The 22,020-nt window shown below is 41.6% G+C and overlaps 1 protein-coding gene across 1 annotated transcript in view; it reads left to right on the top strand.

The window, feature by feature from the left end:
- The window catches only part of LOC148016278 (Iron-sulfur cluster biosynthesis family protein), a 123,983-nt gene that overhangs the window by 60,732 nt on the left and 41,231 nt on the right, over positions 1-22,020 (top strand). Inside the window, exons 8-11 of the mRNA XM_087664763.1 lie at positions 14,853-14,918; positions 15,372-15,481; positions 16,000-16,086; positions 16,194-16,266. Of these exons, the coding sequence (XP_087520889.1) occupies positions 14,853-14,918; positions 15,372-15,481; positions 16,000-16,086; positions 16,194-16,266 (336 nt within the window). The remainder of the gene's footprint in view (positions 1-14,852; positions 14,919-15,371; positions 15,482-15,999; positions 16,087-16,193; positions 16,267-22,020) is intronic.

Here is a 22,020-nt window from a genome sequence, read left to right as displayed (position 1 = left end):
GTCTTGGGTTAAAAGATAAAGGAAAAAAAAGGGCTTGGTTGGCCTACTTCTTGTGGCATTGTTGTTGGGCCTGAGAGGGGATGTTGAGCTGAAAATGCATTATCTTCACTTAAATAGCCCCAAAACATGCTTAATTAAGGAAGAAACCTTGCTTATTTTAAAAAAAATGCATGCCTAGAGAGTGTTTGTATCCCATAAGCACAAATCCACTTAGGAGGGCCCAAAATTTCTATAAATAGATATGCTACCCTCCATTCAGCCCTAATCTCGTTTTTGCGAGGTTTCAGGTGTTTTCAGCTTACTGCCCGTATCCTATTCTCATGGAGGAGATCGCAGTCCAAGCTGTCCATTGCTGTCTTCACTCATTTGGTGCTTGTTTCCAGCCCTCTGTCATTAGTTTGTTACTGTTTCCAGCCACGCGATTGCTGCTGTTCGTCATCCAACTGTTGTGCAGTCTGCCACGTCAGCATAATGCTGTGTTTGCAGGCCCCAGCTGCCGTCCTGTAGATTTTCTCTCCTCTAGTTGTCGCCATCATCTCCTCAACCCGTGTTTGTTGTTTTCTCTCTCCTCAGCCAATCGTTGCTGTTTTCTCTCTCCTCAGCTGTGTTCATTGTTTTCTCTCTTCTCACCCGCGTTTTTAGTGTTTTCAACTTTCTACCCATATCCCTTTCACGGAGGACATTGCAGTCCAAGCTGTCCATTGCAGTCTTCACTCATTTGGCACCTGTTTTCAGCCCTCCGTCATCAGTTTGCTGTTGTTTTCAGCTAGCTGACTATTGTTGTCCCTCATCTAGCTGTTGCACAACATGCCATGTTAGCATAATGCAATATTTGCAGGCCCCACCAGCTGTTGCCGTGCAAATTTTCTCTCTCCTTCAGTTGTCGCCATCATATTCTCAGCTTGTGTTTGCTGTTTTCTCTCTTCTCACCGCTTTTTTAGTCTTTCTCTCTCCTGCTTTGCTGTCTGCATTAGATCGAGCCTTCCTTGGCTGCATTTGCTAGTATTGTACATTTGGAGGTTGCCTTGCTGCAATTCGGGATCCGTTTGGAGTATGACATACTCTCTAGCTCATTACCCTTGCTCTGATCCTTGAGATACAAGAGTTCGAGGTAGTATTAATTCATTGCATAGTGTGTTTGCTGCATGAGCATTGTATATTCAATAGTCATATCATTTCATTCATTCTCTATATTCATTGTCTTTGAGATACCCTAACCCTAACCCTAACCGTGTTCTTCTATCAGTCTATGCTTTGTCATACGGTGTTATTTGCGTTTTTGTATTAGGGTATTTTCTTCACAGTGCCTTCTTGCCCTTGGAGGTCTCCCACCAGCTTGGAGTTTTGCTGCTAGCACTCTCCATCATTAGCTTCTATTGTGAGCCATCTCACATCACTAGACAACTGCATTTGTGTCTTCCGGTTGCTGCCCAGCATTGTCATCAGCATTTGGAGTAGTCGCATGCACTCTCAGCCCTTTGTGGTTGCTGCGTTTTGGCTGCCAGCTGCTACAAACATCATTAGGAACTGTTGCCAAGCTGTACATTGCTGCGTGCAGTTTGTTGTAGTCTTAGAGATGCTGTGTTTTTACATAAGGCTTGCTGCCCTGCTGTCCCGAGCTCTCTACATCAGATTTTCTTTCATCATTGGTGGTTTTCTACACTTGGGATTCATTCTTCGAGGACGACACTCTCAAACACTCTCAAGACACACTCCCTTAGTCCACTCACATGGGAGATAGATTGTTGGACAGTCTCCACTCCTTGAGCTCCTTCATCTGTATCGTTACTTTCCTCTTATTATCTTTTGTGGTCTTGTCTAAGTTCACAATCAAAGCCATGTGGTAGATGTGCCACACAAGTCTATGAGCATCAATAATTCCTATAGGTAGTATAGAAAATAAGGTGCTTTCTTATTAGCTGCATTGTTTTCTATGTTCGCTGTGTTGAGCTACTGAGTTTTGCTTTTAAATTATCATATTGTTATGGCATTTTTAAGGCTTATTAAACAATCCGAAAATGCATTTTTGATTTTTGAGTGGGACATGAGACTTTTGGTGGCTCCAACATGTTCTATAAAGGGGACTTAGAGTGGACACCTCTTTTTATCCCTTGTGGCCCAATTCATTCAGTAGACACCTCTTCATTTTCATTATCACTCTCATCTTAGGATCCTTTGGTGTCTTTTCAGGCTGCTCCTTTATTGAAGGCCATGGGATAATGCTCTGGTATCTTTTCACCCTACTCTTTCATTGAAGGTCATGATGGGACATTGCGGTCTCTATGTGGAGCACAACTATCCATTTTTATTCACTTATCTTTCATCTAGGGACCATTCATTGAAGCCCAACTCTTCCTCTTTTCAGATTCCTTCTTCACAAGGTGCATCTTAGTCGAAGCACTCTACTGCTGATGAGACTGATCACTGTTGAGTTGATGAAAGACCATTCACTGAAGCTCAACTCTTCCTCTTTTCAGATTCCTTCTTCACGAGGTGCATCTTAGTTGAAGCACTCTGCTGCTGATGAGATTGATCACCTTTGAGTTGAGGAAAGACAATCTAGCTAAGGTATGTCAGAAGTTCAAAGTCTTGATCTTAGTCTTCACAAGGTGCATCTTAGTTGAAGCACTTTGCTCTACTGATGAGACTGATCACCTTTGAGTTGAGGAAAGACAATCTAGTTAAGGTATGTCAGAAGTTCAAAGTCTTCATCTTAGTCAAGCTAGGTGGTAGGTTCATACAATTCATTCTTATGTGATCTTGATTTTGTTTATCTTGCTTCTTTTGTTGCATAGGAACTGGCTATAGATCACTGCTGAGATTTAGATCCATATCCATAGGGATATGGAGAAAGCTCTTTGATTAGAAGTAGTACTCTTCTATTTTATTTGAACATAAGTTTAGTGCTTCATGTTCTCTACTCTTGCCCTTCCCTCCCCATTCAAGTACATGTTTAGGTCTTCTACATTACATTGGAGCCTTCATTTTAGGTGCACCATAGGGTATCCAATTTTAGGATACATTGTTAATGATCCATACACAAGCTTTAGGCCATTTTTAGCTACCTAGATATGTACCTTGGTGACTTGTTGTTTGGTAATGCTGCTCATGCACCCCACACCACCCACCTACTTGCAAGTGAGTCACACTTCCTCTGGTTCATTTGTATGGGACATCATCCTCAAGGATTGCACCACCCTCCCCAGTTGCTCAAAAATAAGGACCCCCTCTTGTGTTGATTAGTCACCTTCTTCATTGAAAGAAATAGGGAGTAGAAAGCAATGGTGTACACATTTAGAACTAGTCCCACCGTCCTAATTAATCTTAAACACAGACCAGGAGTGGTTAAGACCCATCTAGACAAAGATCTCTTTAGTATCATTGCCTAAAAAGAATAGGCATTGTACATTTTACTAGAAACCAACCATGTAGATGACAATGTTGCTCGAAGGCCAAGGGTCTTAGGATGCATCAAAATCAAATAGTCAACATCTAAGGGCATTCTACCCACACCAAAACTCAATCCATCACTTATTCCAAAAACAATGTCATCCCATTCAGCAATGATAGTGTTAGTTTATGGAGGTTGAGAGGCCGTTATCCCTAGGGCAGTCACATAGATTCTCCACCCCTTGGTATCATAGTATCCTTGTTTCTTGCTCATCCCCTTCTCTTGCTTGCTCATGACTTCCTTCCTTCTTTCTTCTTCCTTCTTTTTGCTTCCTTCTTTCTATCCTTCTTCTTCTTCCATTCTTCCTTTCTTCTTAATACTTACAATTTAGTCTTTCGATGATTCATGAGTCACAACTCATAATTCATGATATTAGTCTCTAGATGATTCATGAGTCATGACTCATAATTCATCTTGTTGTTTTGAAAATTAGTCTTTAGTTAAGAGTGGAGGCATTGTTCTCATTCAAAATTCTAAGTCACACACACACACACAGAGAGAGAGAGAGAGAGAGAGAGAGAGAGAGAGAGAGAGAGAGAGAGAGAGTTGATTTTACGAAAAAAAAAAGAGAGAGAGTTGATACGGGCTTGAGCACGTGCTCAATCTCTTTCTCACCATCTTACAAACCTCCCTTAAAAGAAAGAGAGGTTTGATACCATGTGCTCAAGCTATGTCCAAGGACACATCAAAGTTGTGTAGAGAAGAGAGGATTGCATTTTGTTGTTTTGAGTCTTAACTTGTAAGTCAATAATAAGTATTTTATGTTTTGCAATCATGTAATGATCATGTATGATGTTTGATATAAGTTGTAACATGTTCAACTTCAAACTTCATGAATTTAATCATGTGACATGAGGACTTGAAGTTTTGAGTGAAATCTGGGTAGATATTACTATGGGTATTGATATATTTGGATACTGATGTATTTCTTTTGGGGATAAAATCTAAAACTCCTCCCCTCATTTCCAAAGCTGCTCGAAACTCCGATTTTTTCCATTTTTGTTTCCTTAGTTTTTGAAACTCCCCCGTACTATGCTTGGTATCCATGTTCATTAGTGGCGTACACTAGCAGAGTGCCTTTTGGATCTTCTCTTTGGTCAATGTTTTATGGCTTATGTGATTGATTTAGTTATTATCCATGGCTAGGCATTTCTAGGATTCCTAGATATTACTCGATTAGTTTTTAGTTTTGTTCCAAATGGATGGCTACCTTGGTGGTGTTAAGCTAAAATATGCATTACTTGCTGATTAGCCTCTTAAACAACCCCAAAACACACTAAAAATGCTATTTTAGAGTAAAACCCTAAAACGAAGAGCGGTTCGAGAGAGTTCAATGGAAACCCTAATTCTTCCGGCGCCCTTCCACATCTATAAATAGATAGGTTGCCCCCATTCAGCCCATTTCGTCTGTGCAGGTTTCTCACTCCACATGCAGATTTCAGCCATCAGCCTCCTCCCACGTGGCTGTCCAGCCCTTGAGACTGCTGCCACTCCATCCGTGTTTGCTCTTGCTGCTGGCGCCTTCATCTATGCTGAAGTCAGCTGCTGGCGACATCATCATTTGCTAGGATTTGATCATCTAGTCATCGCCAGCCACATCAGACACTTTTTCAGCCTGCTGTTTACAGCAGACTGTGCACAGTTTCCAGCCTCTGATTGGTGGTACACTGCTGCGTTTACCAGTTTCTAGCCTCCAGACTGCTGCATTTTGGTGACCAGCCTGTTGCCATTCACTATTCAGCACTCCTACACTCCGACTGGTGGTCACAGACTTGGGATCCGTCTCCGGTGGATGTCACACTCCAACATTGCTCTGCCCTTGAGCACACTGTATACTCTTATATTCATTTACAGCATTCATTCACTTCAGAGTTGTGTTCTCTCTCTCCCTTTTGTTTGTGTTTGAGTTTCTGTGTTTGAGTTTTGAGTTTTGCGTTTAGGGTTTGAGTTTTTGAGTTTTGTGTTTAGGGTTTGAGTTTTACCCTCTATGTTTGTGTCTGTTTCTTTGTGTTTCTGTCGTGGTCGTACACTCTGTGTGTCCTCACTGCAAACCCCATGCAATTTTCTTCACATGGTATCGGAGCCAGTGCTCTTGTAAAGAGTATCCTGCGGATATTGTGGAGAGCTAGTCTTTGTGCAAGGCTCACAATATGACTCGTAACTGAATCACAATGTCCCAGATATCTTCTTCTCCAGTTCCTATGATGTCTTATTAGGCTTTTCCATCATTGGAGGCCTTGAGACAGCATTATGGACTCGGTGAGGAGGACGACACTCCACTTTCACCTTCACCTTCTTCTCCTCCTATTCCATATTTTACTAATATGACAGAGGAGGACTTTGAGGAGTACTATCGCAACAAGTACGGTGATGTTTACACCCCTCCCACCAGTTTTGCTACCACATTTGGACCGGTTGGTGAGGCTGGCCATCTCTTTGATCATGGAGAACATACAGCATTCAGAACGTTTGGCGATCCATCTTCATCATCTCACCTAGGTCTAATGTCAAGTTTGTACAATTCTTTTCTGTTGCATGGATCAAAACCCTCGCCTATTTCTTCTTTTGAGGTACATCATTCGGATGGCTTTGCGTATGTGAACTTTAATAGAGGGGGCTCACGGAGCAGACATAATTCAGGTACATCTACAGCTTCTATTTCATTTCAGTATATCACACACACTTCTCTCTTGCCTCCCATCCTACCCTCTTCTATATTACACTTTGATCACCTCTCATAATCTTTCCAAAGCCTTGGATTACACTCCACATCTGCATCACATATCCTAGGGGTTGGATCTTCCATCTCCGCTCCTAGCACATTTTCCTTCTCCATCCCATTCTCTATCTCTTTGCACCACGGTACTTCGTTAGGGGGAGTGCCACCCTTTAACATAGTGCCTCTTATCTTTCAGCAAAGAAGCACACCCATAACTCTTGGGTTGACTGTGATGGGCGTTCCCCTCACTATCCCTAGCTTCATATCTCACATGACCACTCATACGCAGGGGTTTCCATCCTCAGCTTATGGTGCGTCTTCACACTCTCCTTGGGTTACACCTATGCAGGGATTCCCATCTTCTGCTCCCCGTGTTCCCATTCCACCTCCTTGGGTTCCTAATGTGGCTACCGTGCTCATGTCTAGTTAGCCCATCGCTACCTATAGATCCACCTTGCACACTATCCGCATGGGTGGTGGGTACTCTAGGGTCCATTTCCAAGTGTACTCCACTCCCCCATCCTACCCCCACTACACTTTTTCACACTATCCATCTCCGAGCACTTCCACTCTTGTTGCAACGGCCAAGAATGCCTTCACGGATAAAAACACGTTTTAACGGGTCAAATTTCACCATTTGGTCTAATTTCATGCAACAAATGCTTGAGTCTGAGGGTCTTTGGGACCTCGTCATTGGTCTAGAGCCTATGCCGGACCCTTGACTAGCTTACCCTGACTGCATCTATCAATGAGGAGCCCGCAATGCCACAACCAATGTTGAGCTGATGTTGGGATTGCTTTCTGAGTTTCACTCTCAGTTGCAGCATTTCCTGCTCGCGTCAAAGCGTTGGAGTCACCTTCTCAACTGCTATGCGGCTCGTGATCGTACTCGGCGCATCAATCTCGACTTTGAGCTTCAAGAGTTCTTTATTAAGGAAGGGGATGATCTGAAAGTCAAGTTGGCTGAATATAGGCGGTTACTTGCCGAGTTCGCCACTACTGGCTCTTCAAGTCAGATGACGATTAGGTTACATTCTTCTTGAATAAGTTGCCCGAAAAGTACTTCAATTTCATTCAACACATCATCTCCCAAGCTAGATTACTAACCTTCTACGAGTTTGAGTTCCAGTTCTTGCGTTATGCGAGGCTGCATGATCCACAAGAAATTCTCATTCTATCCTTATTCAGAGCAAAGGGGGTTGGTTGCCTCTTCTTCGGAAGGGAAAACCACCAGTGGCAAGAACTCGCAAGATTCGAAGGCAAGCCAATCAAAGGGTGACTCCTCTTCCTCAGATGGAACCAAGGAATCTAGACCTATTTGACAACAACTTCCTAAGAAAAACTGGTTTTGCACACACTGTCAGAGAGTAGGCCATGTGGACGAGGAGTGTTGCTCCAAGGCCCAAGGTCTTCCACCTAAAAAGCCTCAGTAGACCCCTGTGATTGCACTGTCCAGTGGGGCTACTCCTTCCGCTCCTGCTTCATCTGCTCCTTCAGCACACTCGAGTACAGCCTCAGCAGCCCATTACCCCTGAGGGATTGGCTGATTGGTCTGCAGGTTCTGATCCCGTTGCACTTTATGCATCTATCTCACCTTCCTCCCCACCTAGTCAAGCATTTCCTTGGCAACGCCCTGCTGTTGGACGTACGCGATGATGGCCACCTTCTTAGACTAGCATGTCTCTAGGTTCTTTCAAATACCCTAGGTCAGTCTAGCATTCATTTTTCACACTCGTAGAGTTGGGCCCATAGGATTCATTGTCCTTCGCTTTTTCATTTTTTTGTCTTCCGTTGCATTTACTCACACATTCATTGCATTTATTTAGAGTTAGATTTTCTTTCTGTTATGTTTTGCTTTGGAGTATCTCACTGCTAACCTCTGTGTTTGCAGATTCTCATCTCTTTTGTAGGGTTTTGTCTTTTAGTGTAGGGCTTACTTGCAAATTGCTTTGGTCCTATTTGGGCTAGAGATGTGGGGATGCGCACCATTCCTTTCATGGTTTCATCATCTTTGGAGTGCTTGCTCTTCTTCTAGTATGGCGGTTTTCCCTCCTGAGGCAGATCGTGCAATATCTCTCTTGATGCTATCATGGCGGTGACTTTTACCTTTCTCTTCTTGTGGGGTGGTTTATCCACTTTCTCCACTTCATCTTCTTTCATTCCTTATGGTTCTCGGCATCATATGAAGACCGACATCAGGCTCCTTTTCCTTCCTTGGTATCTACATCCAGGTTGAGAGGGGGTTTCTACCCTTCTTAGTATTCTCCAGGCTTCAACACTTTGTCTTCGACATCGGCTTCTTCCCCCTGTTGTACCTTACCCTTTGTATTGCATGATTTCATCATCTTTGTACTAGGGCGCTTGGGCAAGTGAACAATTTTCCCATGAGGGACACTGTCCAAGTGACACTTGCTGCATGAGCATTCTTTAGCATGTAGTATACTTTGCATTTCATTGTGCAAAGCACCACTTGAGCGGATCCTAAGCTATTTCCACTGGCGGCTGTTGTCACCACACCACCATTGTCCTTTATCACATGGATACCTCATCACCTATTTTTCCTCGTCATCAACACCCTGAGTGGATGGGTTAGCTTGTACTGTTTTGTGATGTGTTGGGTGTACCCTCCCTACTCCCGTCTTCTGGGTCACTATTACTCAATCGGCCACATCCCATAAAATTTCACTCCCTTGTTTTAAAAAAAAAAGTTCCATGTTGTTCCATCCGCCTTGCTTGGTAGGCCATTGGGCAGCCGACGTGCATCCTTTGTCTGATGCCTTGTCCTCTCTGGGGTGACTACTTGGATTCCCTTGGTAAGATAACCATCGCCTTTGTAGTCTTGGTAGACCACTGGGTAGCGGACGTGCACCCCTGTTCAATGCCCTGGCTGCTTTGGGGTGGGATGCCTTCGGGTAAATAAATATCACAATGACTCGCCTAACCTTTCGGCTCAGTTTCGGGCCTGAGAGGGGGTGTTGAGCTAAAACATGCATTACTTGCTGATTAGCTCCTTCAACAAGCCCAAAACACACTAAAAATGCTATTTTAGAGTAAAACCCTAATAGGTGGAGTGGTTCGAGAGAGTTCAGTGGAAACCCTAATTTTTGGGGCGCCCTTCCACATCTATAAATAGACAGGTTGCTCCCATTTAGCCCATTTCGTCTGTGCAGGTTTCTCACTCCACGTGCAGATTTCAGCCATCAGCCTCCTCCCACACGGCTGTCCAGCCCTCGAGATTGTTGCCACTCCATCCGTGTTTGCTCCTGCTGCAAGTGCCTTCATCCATGCTGACGTCAGCTGCTGGTGACATCATCATCTGCTGCAATCTGATCATCCAGTCATCGCTAGCCACATTAGATACTGTTTCAGCCTGCTATTTACAGTAAACTGTGCACAGTTTCCAGCCTCTGATCGGTGGTACACTACTGCGTTTACCAGTTTCCAGCCTCCAGACTGCTGAATTTTGGTGACCAGCCTGATGCTATCCACTATTCAGCACTCCTTACACTCTGACTGGTGGTCATAGACTTGGGATCCGTCTCCGGTGGATATCACACTCTGACATTGCTCTGCCTTGAGCACACTGTACACTCTTACATTCATTTACATCATTCATTCACTTCAGAGTTGTGTTCTCTCTCTCCCTTCTTCTGTTTGTGTTTGAGTTTTGAGTTTTGCGTTTAGGGTTTGAGTTTTTGAGTTTTGCGTTTAGGGTTTGAGTTTTGCCCTCTATGTTTGTGTCTGTCTCTTTGTGTTTTTGTCGTGGTCGTACACTCTGTGTGTCCTCAGTGCAAACCCTAGCAGTTTTCTTCATAGGTGGTGGTGTGTGTTTGGATTCTTGACTTGCTTGAGAGCCATCTCCCAAGGCAAGTTTTGGGCATGCCTATGACTCTTGGTGAGCATGGAAGCCATCTCTTGAGATTGAGTATGTGCATGTCTTGATTGCCTAGGTGGTTGATTTTGCCACTAGCTCCACTACTTGGGGAGTATTAGGTCTTTCTTCTTCATTCACTAGGTTCATTTTTATGGAGGACTGCTATCTTGGTGATTCTTGAGTATTGAATGGCATTGGATCCATCTTTCAAGGCTAAGTTTGGGCCTGCCTACGCTTATTGGTCAACACAAGAGCCATCTTCAAAGATGGAGTATAGGTATATCCAAGGTATTGAGATGGCTGATTCTCCTTCTAGCTGTTACTTGAGGTGTATGAGGTCTATCTCTATGTCAGGCTGCTCTAGGCTTCGTTGTTCATTGAGTTCTCAACACCATGAGTCGACATCAGCTCCTCTATCTTCAATATCGACATCTAGGGTTTGAAAGGGGGTTGCTTACTTCAACATGGTACATGCATGTATTAGCACTGTCTTCCTTTCTTTGACATTGACATCCCTTCCCTCATAGTAGCCAAAAACGTCAGAGACGAAACAATAGAAATATGTTTTGTAAATTTCTTTCAAGAGGGGGTAAAATAAGAAAGGCGAGTTTTTCTATGTGGGGATTTTTTATAGTTTTAACTAGGAAAGACATTTTAAACCTCTATGGAACTCTCTCATGAGTCATAAACCAAAAAAGGCCAATTGAGCTTGAGTGATAATACATAAGAGTCAATTGAGAATAATACGTCACACGTCCATGATCCATTATTGACCTATGTCAAAGTTAAGGATAAGCAATACTATGGTCAAAACCTCAAACATTAACTAGAATTTCTCTCTCTCTCTCTCTCTCTTTCTCTCTCTCTCAGTGTCTCTCTTTACACACAGAGACATACATGCACACACATTACTAGACATAGCCTATCATATAAAGAAATTGAAATAAATATGAAAATAGCCCATGTACAATATGGACCGAGTCAAGTTGCAATATCATGATTCTCATTCCAAAACAAATTGACAAAATGTCAAAATCTAGAATGAATCATAATATCTAATAAATAACTAATAAATGAGACTAAAGTTGTATAATAATTAACTCTGAAGACAAGAAAAGATACTAGATTGATGGAGTCCAATAACTAAAGAGAATTCCAAAAAAGTAAGTCTCTCATCCAAAATCTTGAGTCCTCACAAGTCATTACTCATGATGATGATGATGTTCAACATTGCCCAAGTCCCTCCCCACTATATACACACCCACAACAGAACATGCTCCCCTGCAAACATCAAAAGAAAAAACCCCCCCCCCCCCCCACGTTTTTTACTAACAGAAACGTTTCTTATGTCAAGAAACATCTTGTAAGTTCAAAACTCAAAGAAACACATTTCTTTGCTACTATGCCTTCCCAGTGGTACCTCCCTTTGCATTGCCTTTCATTACTCATTGTGTCGAGTGGTACCTTGTTGCATGAGGATTCCCCTTTATGCTTTAGTTCTTTGCATTTGCATTGTGTGCATACATTGGGCCCTTGGATACGATCAATAAGTACAAGTACAAGAGTAAGCATCCTCTTATGTGAAACTAAGGCATTTCTGTGGCACGTTTCCCTTTTACTTTATGCAGCAAAGCATTTATGAGTACTCCCATCGCTCATGTAGAATTGTGAGCAACTACCACACTACATTTAGTCCTTACTTCTAGTATACCACTACACCAACACCCTTGATTGTGGTTGTGCATTATTGGGTCTTACTTTCGTATGAACTACAGAGCCATCTCAATAAAAAGAAACAAAAAATGAAAAACCTAAGTCACATTCACATGGGTAACCTAAAAGAAGATATCCATATAAACTAAAGAGCCAGCTCAAAGCAAACTAACTAAAAAAGAAAAACCTAAGCCCATTCACATGAGCAATGTAAAGGAAGATATCCAATGTCTGTGCAATCTTGGTATGTCATTGGGCAATTCATCATGACACCCTTGGCCACTCGATGTCTTTGTTTCTTTGGGATGGTACTGTTTGGTTCTCCACTAAGCTGTCTTTTTACTCTTCTTAATCCCTTTTTGGGCCTGAGAGGGGTGTTGAGCTACTAAAATTTGTGTGATGAATTATCATTATTTTCTTGCACAAACAGCTTAAAAAGTCTTTTTTGCTTTTTGAACAAGACATGAGAATTTTTTTTGGCTGCAACATGTTCTATAAAAGGGATTGAGTGTGCACACTGCTTGCCAATATCTAGGACAAGCTGCCTTTGCTGCCAACTTGCCCACAATTGTCACGGGTTTTTGAAAAGGGAGGCATGAAATGAGTTTCATGGGTTTATGACTTTCATAAAACATAAGAAATGAGTTGCATCCAAGATGGAAAAAAACTATATAACATCATATGCATATAGAATATGGATCATGCGTCTTAGCGATATTTCACCATTCTATATAATACAAATTAACATTCAGCATAACATCAACATTTACATGCATCATGACCCATTGTTGAGACCATCATTAACTGTAACTATAGAATTTTCATAAATGGTGATCAAAATCCTTGCAATCAATACCGATCATTAATCATAATCACATGTAGCTGCTGTTGCCCAGTGATCTGCTCACTTTCAAGGCTGGGTCTCCACCATCTGGCTGCTTCCCAGCATCAACATCAGCAGGTGGAGCAGTGGTCATCATTCTCAGCCTTTTGTGGTGCATGTGTTTTGGCTACCAGCTGCTGCAGTTTATTATCAGCAGCCGTTGTCATCATCTAGCTGCTGTCACTAGCGATCTCCCATCCTCAAGAGCTACATTTTCAGGTTCCACACTGCTGTCCAGCATCGACATCATCTACTGTAGCAGTTGCCCACTCGCAATTCATCTCCAGGAGGCCTGCATTTCAGGTGCCAGCTGCTCCATGGCATCATCTACTGCATCAGTTGACCCTTGGCTGCTGTGTTTCGTCTCCCTCAGCTCCAGCCTACTACTTTGACATCTTCAGATTTGTTGACGGAGTACTACACCCTCTGACACTTTCCCTCAGTCCTCTCTCACAAGAGACGGTCACTGTTGGACAATCTCCACTTGAGCTCCCTACATCTTTATCACATCCTCTTCCTTTATTCATTTCATTTGCATTCATTCATTCATTACTTTTGTTTTTTGATTTGTGTTCTCATTTGAGTTCAAAGTTTTAATCTTGTTTGTATAGTCTTGAGTGTTTTCTCTGTGCAAATCCTAGTATATCTTCCTAGTTCCATTACATAATTCCTGTCTAGAATTTTGAAGCTTACACTTTTGCATTGTGCACTGAAATCATGTCCATCTCTTGTGCTACTTGAGCTATGCTTTTATGATAATTGAGCCTTTTCTTTTCTATTGGATTGCACAAGCTATTAGGCAAAAAGTTCTGCACATGTGAGGTGAATATAATCAACTTACGTCTGAAAATCCCCTAAGCTTTTTGAATCCCTTAGCAATTAACAGCCACAAGGTAAAATAGGACAAAAATCACAATTAAAAAAATGAGATAAGCATAGGAAATAAAGATCTTCCAGGCTTGCCTCTTTTGAGGGAGAAATTTTATACAAAGTGCTATCAAAATAATTAGTATGACTATCTAAATGCCAAGGCATGTAAGACTTTCCTAATAAACAATGACTCATAAGGACCATAATACTGGATCAACTTCTGTCAGAAAATTCCTTTAGGCACTTGGTGTAGATGACAGTTGTTTTCAGACTCGTATGAATAAACTTTCAGATGTTTGATAACATATGAAAAATAACCGTCTGAAATCAATATTTCAGACTTGATTTTTTTTGGGGCCTAAAATATTTGGGGAATTTGTATTTAAAAATGATGATTACTAGTCACTTTTGTCTATTTTCTGGTCTGTGAGTGTGTGCAGTCTGCAAATGGCTCTTGCTGAGTGAAAAATTGACTGATTTCAGCCTGCATGAAGTCCACGAACAGTAGGAAACATAGCTGCTTGCCTGGAAACACTGTTGCCTCAACAAGAGTGCAGTGTATTCAGCCTGTACTGTAACTGTTCGCAGCTGAAAGCTGAAGTTCTCTTTTTTCTGTAATAGTGAAGTTCTGTGTGTGTGCACGCGCTTGTGCGTGTGCCTTCAAAGCCTGCAGTGCAGTAAAAGATGATCTCTCTCTCTCTCTCTCTCTCTCTCTCTCTCTCTCATTTATCTATTAATCCTCATAATTTGTTAAAACATGTTAGCAAATTAGTGTCACATATGATTTAGGTCTAGGATTCAAATCATACTTTCATATGCGTTTGCATTTGATGTTTGATTCACGTATGGAAAAACTATGGTGTGTAGATTGACCCTCCATGTCTGACCATCAGTTCCTGGGTGACCACTGCTGCTCACACTGGGAGTGACTCTCGCTATCTTAACATGTTCTTTGTAATGACCTGAGAGCTGGCATCTTTGCATGTTTGCCAATAATATGGACATCAATAGTCTATGTAAATATTCTTATGGATGAACAGCTGTACTGCTTATGGAGCTTCCACAAGGCTGTTAAAGTAAGTGCACCAATTTCGAGTACCCACAAGTTATGACTAAACTGTTTCTTTTTATGATCCAAGTTTATGCATTCTTTTAGCTAGTAGTCTTTGCATACTTGATATCCAGTCTTCTTTCTGTGATGTGAGGCATACTAGAACAAAAGAAATTCAGTCTTTGATGAAGTTTGAACAGTGTTCTTTGTTGTTGTAAATTACATGCATCATTCACCTTGCCATAACTCATGATGAAAATTTAATTATGATAAACTTTGGTGATCAAGCAGGATCTAGAATCACTCATGTTACCGGTCCTTCTTCGATTTGATGGAGAACCAGAAGTTGATAGTATGGTAAGAATTCAACATTGATGCTTCCATATTAGAAATTCTTTGTGGATGCAAGGCTGAGATGTCTGTGTTGGATGAAGCTCTTTGTGTACACATTTCAAAAGGGCCAAATTTACAAACCTAGAAGTACAGTTTTTGTTTATTGAGTATTGATACATTAAAAGTAACTTTTTAGATAGGCATGCTTATATCTTGATGCAGTAAAAAAGCTAATGAATCAGATTTTCTCAAACATAGGGTTCTTGATGGCGATACATCGTTGTTTATGTACTTGATCAATTTTTAAAGGCTTCCATCTTACTCTGAAACCCTGTAAAGCAGAGTCATAATAAAATTTTGGCCAGGCTGTCCACATCATGTGCTATTTATTTGCATTACTTAAATCATTTGGATGACTTGTATTTTAGTTGCATACTGTCCTATATTTTAAACACAAGTCTCTTTTTGCATGCACAGGGCAATATCATTTACCGTTTTCCCTCGCTTCAGCGAACAGCTTTTTGGGCAAGGCAGAGAAATACTTTTAATGATATTGAACCCTTTAAGGAAGAGCGCTGGCAGTTCAGGTTAAGTTTTTGAGCTTTGTAAGCGCTTATATCACTTCACCAAAGAAAAAAAGGGATGTATGCTTTGGAAGTGCTTTAAAGATGCTTACTTGAGTTATGTGCTTTGTTGATACCTGCATGTTCAAAGATGGTAGAATGGTCAAACAAATCTAAGTGAGTGATTTTCAGAGTCACGTGTACATAATAGTAATTGAGTGTGTGCTTGAGCCTCAATTCTAAAAGTGAGCCTCAAACTCACTGGTTCAAGCAATAGAACTTTTTTGTGTTTTACATCACTTGAGGTCAGGAAAGCTTATAACAAACAATAGAGTTGGACAAATTTTCAACTTGCCACAGCTCTGAATTAATGCCTATGGATCAAAATTGGAAAAGGTAGGCTGGTTCTGCCTGCAAAAGATAAAAAACTATTCTGCTTGGTTGTTGTGTTGGTGAGTGAAGTCAATCCACCTGTTTGTCAGTACAGTTCCCATAACAGTGCATTGCGTTTTGGCAACATACTGACGTTTTTGTCATTGCAGTAAGGCTGATCAAGGGGACCAAGTTATGGTTATTGGCCTAGGGGCATTTAACTTGATTGGAGTTCTCATTTTAAGCACCTGGTTAAGGTAATTGCCAATGAAGCATTCAACAGTATAAAAATAAAAATTTGGCTATGGTGCAAACTTTTGCATTTGCATTTCAACTCTTAGCTTACTGTATGTATCTTCCACAGAGATATTTCTGTGGTTGGGCGTTATGGAGTTGGTCTGGTTCCATTTGTGGCCAAATTGCTACCGATCCTGCAGGTATGAAAATCAAGCAGATCCTTGGTGATCTCATTTTATGTTGCATGGTCAATTCTACTATGTATGTATGGCTTGAAGAGAAATTTAGTTTGGTATCATATGTTTCTAGCCAAATAGCTCATTATACAAAATTGTGGCAATCATAATTAAATTGGCTAGGCCATTTTGACCCCCAAGTGGTCTTCTGCCTTGATTGACCCTTGAACTGGCATTAATTGATTGATTCATTTCTAGTCCCTAGAATCACCATCAAGACTTATTGGCCAAATGAATGCTGTGTGCCAAAATTGACACCATACACCATCTAATACCTGACCAATATAACTTATTACAACTCGGAGTCCTCAGCCCATCATTGTGACTTAACCAACTTCACATCACATGTGCACCTCACATGTGGCACATTTCATTAATGACTAAGCCAAAATGTGAAGCACAACAATAAAATTTCATGTGCTTGTGATAGGTTATATCTGGTCTAATCTCCCAGCTTTGCTAAGTACTGGTCATGGCACCTGCATGTCTCCCTCATCTCTCTTTGGTCTAACCACTGTGTCCGGTATCCTTGCCTCCATGATTGATATGTTGCTTTGATCTCCTGGGCTATTTGGACTGTCACTTCTCCCTATGTAGGTACTGTGTGTGTGATCAATGTTTGGAAGAAATCAGTTAGCCGAGAGAGAGAGAGAGAGAGAGAGAGAGAGAGAGAGGTTCCCTCTCCTGCCCTTGCTTCGGATCGTCCCTGGCGGGACTGGGACCTTGCAGGCCGGCTGAATTTGGAAAAGGCCTCAGCTAACCAGGTGTATCATCTTCTGATTAAAGATCATCAATGGCTGGTTACTAAAGCTAATACTGTATGGGGATTGCGTAAATCTCAGTCGTGGTGGAAGGTAACTGTGATGGAGGGCTGGTTGAACAAGACCCCTTTCAAATGCAAGGTCTTTCTTTGGAGGGTGATGATTGGGGGTCTTTCTCTTGCTTCAGCCCTTTCCAGGCGTCGAATCTCCAATGGCAATTGTTTCTTTTGCACCACCAGTGGGGAATCGGCCCGTCATCGATTTATTTCTTGCCCTCTTGCTAAGAAAATCTGGTCACTCTTATCAGCGGTTTGGTGAGCAGTGGTTGGCTTCTCACTAAGCCCTTTTGATTGGGTTTTTGCGCGGCCCAAATACCCCACACCGGCACAGTCGCATATGAAGATCTTGTTTCACTTTCTTAGATACTGGGGATGTTGGCACAATTGGACCATTCGGAATGCTTTTCTTTTTGATTCAGCCTCTAATGTTCGGGGACATATTGCTAAGCTTAAAGGTCTCTTGCATTGGCAGATAGATCTCATTCGGCACTCTGACTTACTCCCTCGGGAGGACTTACTTCCCTGGCATATGGCAATTTCCTCTGCGTCTTTGCCATGACTTTTGTAACTCTTTTGTCATTTAGTACTTTATAAATATAACATCCATTACGAAAAAAGAGAGAGAGAGAGGTTCCCTGTTTTGAATGTGTATCTGGCAGTAAACATCGACCTGTACAGAGTGCCTGTTGACCTAACTGGCTGCACTGACTGTGGCAGAAGTTCCCTCTCCCTGTTTTAAATTTGTCTGGCAGTAAACAGCAACCTGTACAGAGTGCCTGTTGACCTAACTGGCTGCATTGATATTGATATATATATATATATATATATATATATATATATATATATATATATATATATTCATTTGGGAATGCATTGATTTTTGATTTTGTTTCCAAGTGTGCAGTCACGTTGCCCATTTGCAAGGCCTTCTTCATTGGTAGTTTAGAATCATTTAGTATGTGGGCGTCCTTCCTAGGAATGATTTGATTTCTTGGCATGCTGCAGTTTCTTTAGTTTCCTTGTCAGTCATATAGTTCACTTGTGACTCTTGTATTGACAATCAAATGGTTCACTTGTATTTTTGTGTGTATGGTAATTAATATGATTGCCTATTACATGAGAAATAGAAATATTAACGTCTTTTGAGACCAAACTTAGCCTATGAGACAAAACTATGTACAATGCTGGTCGCCACTAGATATCAAATTGTGACATGCTAAAAGATGGTCAGCGATATACTGTGACAAGAAGCTAAGGTGATGTACAAAACAAATATAGGGATACAATGGGAGGATGAGGTAGTACATGTCTAGCTGTGTGGCTGAATGATATCCCTATATCTACTTCCACTTAGTTAGGATCAGTGGATAGAGTATGCCATACATCTCCGATGAAATAGTATGAGGGTAGCAGATTGGGTCCTCAACTCTGTTTGTTGCTGCTTGTGCCATTGATAGATCTCCCTCATGTGTCTCTGATGTAGCATTTGTGTCTGGTACCCCTTTATCCGCAGGCAGTGTGCTGCTTTGATCTCCTCGGCTCTCCGAACTATCACCCATCAGCGTGTAGTAGTGATGTGTAGAGCCTTTGAAACTTGACTAGGAACTAGCCCACGTGGCACTGGTGTGGGGACTCCATGACTGGTCACACATAGAAAGAAAGAAAGAAAGAAAGAAGGAAAGATCTATTAATGTCTCTAGAAGGCTAGAATGGCCCATGAGACCATAACTAATACAATTGGCATCATCATCTCTCATCAGAGAAGAAAACAAAATTATGTCTAAGTCTACATGATAAATTGAAATGGAAAATGAAGAATATGGAAGACGAAGAATATGAAAAACTGAGAAACTGAAAAGAGTATAGAATATCTCCCTCTCAATGTATGGAATCCACCAAGACTTTGCAAGCTATCCTCGCTTGATTTCGACATAGTAATCTTCGTTTGTAACGGGCGATCATGGCGTGAATGTGTCGCATATGAGCATGCTTGTGTTGCCAAGCAAGAATCCTAGGGCGTTGTGCTCTGCATAACGTTGCAGCTTTGCCTACTTTGATGCCACTTGATGATGTTCTCGATGGCGCTTGTCTCAGTAGGAGATGTAGTGTCTAAGGTGGCAGTGGCAAGGGGGTAAGCTACACTAAAAAAGTTTGTAACTGCTCTCTGGAGGGGTGGATGTGACTGGGGTTGCCTCCGATCCCGTAACAATGCTGCACTGCGCCATTGGAGCTCCAAATAAGAAAAGGTCCAGACATCTTTGGTTCTCATAGTCCATCACCCATCTCAATGGTCCAAATCCCTTCTTAAAGAGGCAATGGTAGCGGCCTTGGATGTCATAATATACAGTGCATCTACAAATGTAATGTTCCTCTGTCTCTGCCTCCCATTCACAAAGCTGGAACATCCTCTCATTTGCTGCAACACGACTCCATTGACTTGTCTCAAATCATCATCTGATGTGATGAGGTGCGGATCTGTCCAATAGCAAATTGAAGCCCGTGAGATAATGTTGTGCTTCAGGTCCGTTACACTCCAAGAGAGGTGCGCGTCTAGTATGATTAAGGCTTGGGCTCCAAATGGGTGCTCCATAGAGTAGTGTGGGCATAACTAAAGTGTCAAAGAGCCACAATTTGGTATGGGGCTCTTGGAACTGTATGTATGTACACTGTGACTCTAGAGTGCCCAAAGCTACATATCCCCATGCTGTGCGCTAGAGTGCTATGGAGTCTGAGACTGGAATGAACAGGGATAGAGCTGAGAGTTGAGAGTGAATCAAATGTGAGTATACCAGTGTGTTGCATGGTACACAAAGAATAAAAATATATGTATATGTTAGGGTACAAGGGTGTACTCACACCTGTAAGTTTATACCCATATGATTAATGGGAGCTTACATCCAAAGGGGCTTTACATGCAACAACCTCCCACTTAAAGGCTCAAAGTGGTACCTTTAAACTATCCAACTCCCACTAGTCGAATGCAATGCTCATGTTGAGCCTTTGCAAGACTTTTAGTGAGAACACTGCAAGGTTATCTTGGGTTTTGATCTTAGTCAGTGTGACGGCCATCATCCAAGAGCTGTTGAATGAAGTGATACTGAACATCTATGTGTTTGGTACGGGCATGAAACATGGCATTCTTAGCCAAACATACTGCACTTTGTCTATCACAACCAAGCATTGGAGTACGTGAAGAAAGGCCAAAATCCTTGACCAAATGGCCAAGCCAAATAGCTTTCTTAGAAGCTTCTATGGTTGAAATATATTCAACCTTTGTCGTACTCAGTGCTACAATTTTCTGCAACCTTGAACACCAAGAAATAGCCCGACTAGCCAAAGTAAAGACATACCCACTGGTAGATTTTCTAGTATCAAGATCTCCTACCATGTTCGAATCACAGAATCCCTGCAACTCTAGTGTACCCTTTTCATAGTACATACACTTGTTTTGTGTACCTTTTAAGTATCTAAAGATACATTTCACTGCTTCCCAATGTGGTTTGCTAGGGTTAGACATGAGTCTACTAACAACTCCCACTGCATGAGCAATGTTTGGACACGTTGCAACAAGTATTACATGATTACATGAGATTGCAACAAGTATCTCTCCAGTGTCAGAGCGCTCTTCAATGACCACACTAAATGCAACATTTGCCTTTGCAACTTCTTTTGAGGGATAGTTGTCATTATCTTTCGTGTCATCCTTCTTTTTCTTTCCTTGATGTTTTTTTCTTTGTTTCTTTTTCTTGTAGTAGCGACAATCGGGCTTTGTATGCCCTTTACGTCCACATTGATACCAAGTAACATCCTGCTGTTTGCCCTTGCTTTTACTCCCGCTTTTGCCTTTATTCTTGCATTACCCCTCTTTTCTGACTTGCCTCTAAGATGATAGGCTGAACCACTACTTTCTCCAGTGGACTTTTTTCTAATCTTCTCATTGAGAATAGAGCCCCTGACACCATCGAAGGTTAAAGTAGGGTTGTTGCTCAATGAAACGACGAGAGGCTCTTAGCTATCAAGCAAAGTCATCAACAAGAAAATAGCCTTTAATTTATCATTGAAGGGTTGGAAACCAGAGTCTTGCAACTGTCTCAAAATCCCTGTGAAAGCACTCAAACGCTCCGATGGTGACTTAGACTCATCCAACTTCATGTTTACAAGCTTGCGCATGAGATGCACTTGATTTCTTGGAGTTGTATTTTCATAAGTGTCCATTAACTTTTGCCATATGGCATAAGTTGTATCAAGACGCTTAATGTCTGTGAGTACATCATCAAATACAACCATTTTAATGTATGCAATGGCCTTCTTGTTGAGTCTAGCCCAATCCTCATCTACTATAGCTACAGGCTTGACTTCCAAAAGAGCGTCATCACAATCCTTGAGAAACAAAATGCCTTGCATCGTGTCCTTCCACAAGTCGAAACCACTGCCATCAAACCTCTTGATTTCAAGAAGGGATTTAGTGACACTGCTGCTTGAAGCATTTGCAGCCATTTTTCAGCAATGCACCGAAAGATCAATACTGCAATTTATGACAGCAAACAATGAGCTGAATATTCAGCTAATATCAGCCCAAATTTTTAGTCAATAAGAGCAAGGTTTAGTCCAAGTACATGTACAACAATAGAACGAATGACTTTCAGCACTATAACTGAAATTTTAGCATATAATCCAAGCATACATCACTGTTAGGTGACTCCCACTTCAGCAATATCACCAAAAATACATTTGCAACAATCCCAGATCTGCAAGTGATCACTAAGATTGTTGCAACATGACTATTCAGCAATACATCAACTCAATGGGAGTTGCCCAACATGTGTACTACATACATATGTGACCAAGTCAACTTCTGGTACACAAAAAACACCAAGATTCTCTATAATTTCTTCAAA

The sequence above is a fragment of the Lygodium microphyllum genome, chromosome 23 (genome assembly GCF_053477565.2).
Source record: "Lygodium microphyllum isolate KBCC chromosome 23, Lygodium_microphyllum_v1.1.10, whole genome shotgun sequence".
Taxonomy (NCBI): Eukaryota; Viridiplantae; Streptophyta; class Polypodiopsida; order Schizaeales; family Lygodiaceae; genus Lygodium; species Lygodium microphyllum.
The sequence above is the reverse complement of the archived record's forward strand: the minus strand, read 5'-3'. Positions and strand labels throughout refer to the sequence as shown.